Source organism: Sinocyclocheilus anshuiensis, unplaced genomic scaffold (assembly GCF_001515605.1).
Source record: "Sinocyclocheilus anshuiensis isolate Anshui unplaced genomic scaffold, SAMN03320099.WGS_v1.1 scaffold658, whole genome shotgun sequence".
NCBI lineage: Eukaryota > Metazoa > Chordata > Actinopteri > Cypriniformes > Cyprinidae > Sinocyclocheilus > Sinocyclocheilus anshuiensis.
Genome location: NW_015542402.1, coordinates 1,169,536 through 1,173,492, shown reverse-complemented (window position 1 = coordinate 1,173,492; position 3,957 = coordinate 1,169,536). Strand labels below are relative to the sequence as shown.

Here is a 3,957-nt window from a genome sequence, read left to right as displayed (position 1 = left end):
TGTGTGTGTGTGTGTGTGTGTGTGTGTGTGTGTGTGTCCTACAGAAGAAAAAAAATGATTATCCTGCAATGCACTGACTGTTATAATACATTAGTGTAATATACTGTACACTAATATATATTTATTGTCTCCCCACAGTCAACTTTGACCACTTTCAGATCTTGAGAGCCATTGGTAAAGGCAGTTTTGGCAAAGTAAGTTTTGCTTTATATTTGCTAGAAAAACAAAACAAAACAAATTAAAGCTGATGGTACTGAGGCCAAAGTGAATCGCCAGTCATCTTCATTGATTGAGCTTAAAACATTGATACTGTAGATTAAGACCTCATCTGATTCAATTAACTCAAGAATAAGTTCTTCAGTTGGCCTTAAGGATGGTTAATTACTACTATATTGACACTATAGTATGGCAAGCCAACTGTTAATGTCGATTAATGCCCAATATAAAATATGTTTAAATTATATAGCCAATATTTTTTATTCTGGGATTCTTTGTTGACTCTCCAGTAGAGATTTTGGAAGTTAAAACTCCATTCATTTTCTCCATAGGGAAAAGGACTTTTAAAGATAACTTATAAACCTTTAAAAACAGACTTACTGTGAGCTCTGAAGTTGTTAATAAATGGCATATGCTTTTGTTGAATGAATAATGCAAAGTTTGCATTATTTCAAATAATTTTTTTAAATAATCGCGTGAAATGGCAGAAATATTTATGAAAAACTACATTACCCATGATGCTGTTCAGAAATTCCACCAATCAGACAGGTGTGGCCAGCAAAAATATTTAAATACTTATTTCTTTTCCCCTTACATCCCTATGGCAAAAATAAATGGAAAAAATACTTATGTAACCAACTCCACTTAAAAACTGAGAGCCCACTTTCTCAGCAACTTTCAGATTAAAAAAAAAAAAAAAAAACTCATACAATTTTTTTTCTTCAGGTGTGCATTGTCCAGAAAAAGGACACAAAGAAAATGTACGCCATGAAGTATATGAACAAACTCAAGTGCGTGGAGCGCAATGAAGTGCGCAATGTCTTCAAAGAGCTCCAGATCATGCAGAACCTAGAGCACCCGTTCCTGGTCAATTTCTGGTGAGTTTCATTAAGTCATTAAAGGGTTAGTTCACCCAAAAATGAAAATTAGGCCCCGTTTTACTCACCCCCGCAAAGCCGACCTCATACGTCATCCGCCCGGAACTGCTTCTGTGTACAACAGTGAGCGCAAGCTAGATTCAAGTGATTATTACGTTTTGAATATGGATATTTTTCTTACAAAAACGTTCAATTCGTTACAGAAGGCCTTTGTTCACCCCCGGAGCTGTGTGAGACATTTTTTTATGGATGGGCGCTTTTTATTTAACTTCTTTCGGACTGAAGAAATGCAACACCTGCTGAGTGGCATTAAACAGCTTGAAAGATCAAAGACATTTTTTAATATAACTCCGACTGGATTCGTCTGAAAGAAGAAAGTCATATAGGCTACACCTAGGATGCCACGGGGGTGAGTAAAACGCAGCCTAATTTTCATTTATGGGTGAACTAACCCTTTAAGTGATTCGTCAGGGCTGAAACGAAGTCAAACTGCAGTATAATATACAAAATAACCTTGCATATTAATCTGAGCATTTATTCAATTTTTATGATGTAATCAGGTAACCTTGCAGTGTTTCAACAGTGCATAAGTAGCCTACTAAGAGACAAAGGCTAATAATTACAATGAAATGTTTCTCAAAACCTACTGAGCTGACTCATTTCTGACCATGTTCATAAGTAGATGACTATCAAAATGTCCTTCGTTATATGAGAGACTTGTCTAAGTGGCTGTTTACACAGTAACACTGTTGATTCTGACATGTTGCTAAGCTAACTATTCAGTTGTCTAATAAGTATAAGTATAAGTATATTTCCCTCTAAAACTTTTCCACTAAACTCATCACCATTTATCCAAAAATACACATAAAACTGCCTTTTTGGTAAAAATCAGGTATTTAAAAAAGGATTAGAAACATGCTAGTAGGGTTGCCAACTTCAGAGAAGGAAAATAAGGGACAATTGGTTTTCCTTATAGGAAATAAGGGACAGAATAAGGGACACTCAAAATATTTGTACTGTACCACATAGTGAATGTCATTTCAGTGTTCAGTTATGTGCATAAAAGATAAGGTATAAAAGGCTCTCAGACATAAACACTTTTCTTTTGCTTAACCTATTTATGTACATTTTAATTCTAAAATAGAATTGTAATGTCATACAAAAAGAAAGTCACACACAATAGCCTATACACAAACCATTGGCTTGTACCACTTTAAATTTTTGACTGTACCAGTTGTGTAGTAACTTATATAATAGCGACAGCAACACATTTAAAATATCATCAACCCTTTTTTATCATCAACTCTTTTTTTTTTAAAGATATAGATAGATACACACATATGGCATAACATTTGAAACCATAACAACTGAATGTCTATAGTAAAGCATTTTTTTAAACAATGGCACTTAAAATTTTGAACTAAAATGTTGTTGCAACATGTACTGAATGAATGAGTATTGGCTGCTTTTGAGACTTGTTTGGTCATATTGTGTTTTAATAATTAGGTCCAAGGTTGAGAATTCGCTAGAAGTTATAAATGGTATCTCTCTCACTCTTTAACAACATTAACTGAAGACGACTTGACTTTTTAATCACATCTTCCCTCGTGTTTTCTTGCAAGGCTAGATGCTGGACTCATGAACAATATTTAGTTTGCATTCACCAAAACTGATTTGCCAAAAATTAGCCTAGCGTTAGCGCGAATCCCGCTCATAAGCCGGCAGAAGATTCTGCTTGGTCTTAAAGCCTTCCCAGAATGGATATGTTTGCAAATCAAACGATTTGTCCAAAAAGAATGATTATTCTCAGTTTAGAGTTTGTTATTCGTATGGTCTAGGTGGTCATGGTTAATATGCCTGTGAATACGGGACAAATTGCTTTCCGTATGGCTTTCATACGGAACGCTTCTTTGATGCCTTAAATACGGGACGATTCCATATTATACAGAACGGTTGGCAACCCTACATGCTAGCAACATGCTAATCATGCTAACAACATGTTAGAAACGTGCTAATCCTGTTAGCTACATGCTAAAAACATGCTAACAACATGTTGGCACTGTTAATGCTAGAAACATGTTAGCAATGTGCTAAATCATTTTAAAAACATGCTATGTGTTGAAACATGCTAAAATATGCTATAAACATGCTAAAACATGCTTGCTATTGTTGAAATGTGATAGCAAAGTGTTAAAGCATGTTTGAAACATTTAACCACACAGTAAAACATCCTATCAACTCTACTTATCTCTGTCGTTTAACTACCTTATAAAAATTAACCATGGTTTTATTGTAAAATTGTAGTAACCATGTTTTTGGAGCATTGATTACCATTTGTATAACCTCAGTTTTACTACAAATACCATGGTTAAACTATGGTTAATTTATGATTACCATGGTGTAACTACAATAACCATGTTTTTTTGTTTGTTTTATTTGTAGTAAAACCATGGTTTTTCGTCCGTCCGTCCGTCTTTAAACTTTAAAATGGTTTCAAACTTCAAGCTTTCGCAACTAATTCTCGAGCCAACCTAAAGTTTGTCTTGACAAACGTTTTTGTCTAGTTTACTACTTCTGTACAATTTAGGGAAGTGTTTGAATCATCTGCTTATTAAAGGTACATAGTAGTTCTGAATCAAACTAATATTTTGTCTTTGTGTTCGTAAAATTTTGCCCGAGAAATCTGTAGTTCAGCTTTCAGTATGTTGGGAGACGGGGCGTAAAATTGGTAACAGTTGAAGCATGAAATTTAAAGTCGGATATGGGACAAAGCAGTTCGACAAAACAGCTCAAATCTGTTAAAATAGCAAGGTTGCATCAGCAAATGTTTTTCTATTACTTTGCACATTTGAATTCTGAACCG

General features: G+C 34.5%; 1 protein-coding gene across 1 annotated transcript in view; it reads left to right on the top strand.

Annotated features, from left to right (window-relative positions):
- The window catches only part of LOC107692947 (serine/threonine-protein kinase 32B-like), a 59,430-nt gene that overhangs the window by 6,947 nt on the left and 48,526 nt on the right, over positions 1-3,957 (top strand). Inside the window, exons 3-4 of the mRNA XM_016492156.1 lie at positions 139-194; positions 943-1,094. Of these exons, the coding sequence (XP_016347642.1) occupies positions 139-194; positions 943-1,094 (208 nt within the window). The remainder of the gene's footprint in view (positions 1-138; positions 195-942; positions 1,095-3,957) is intronic.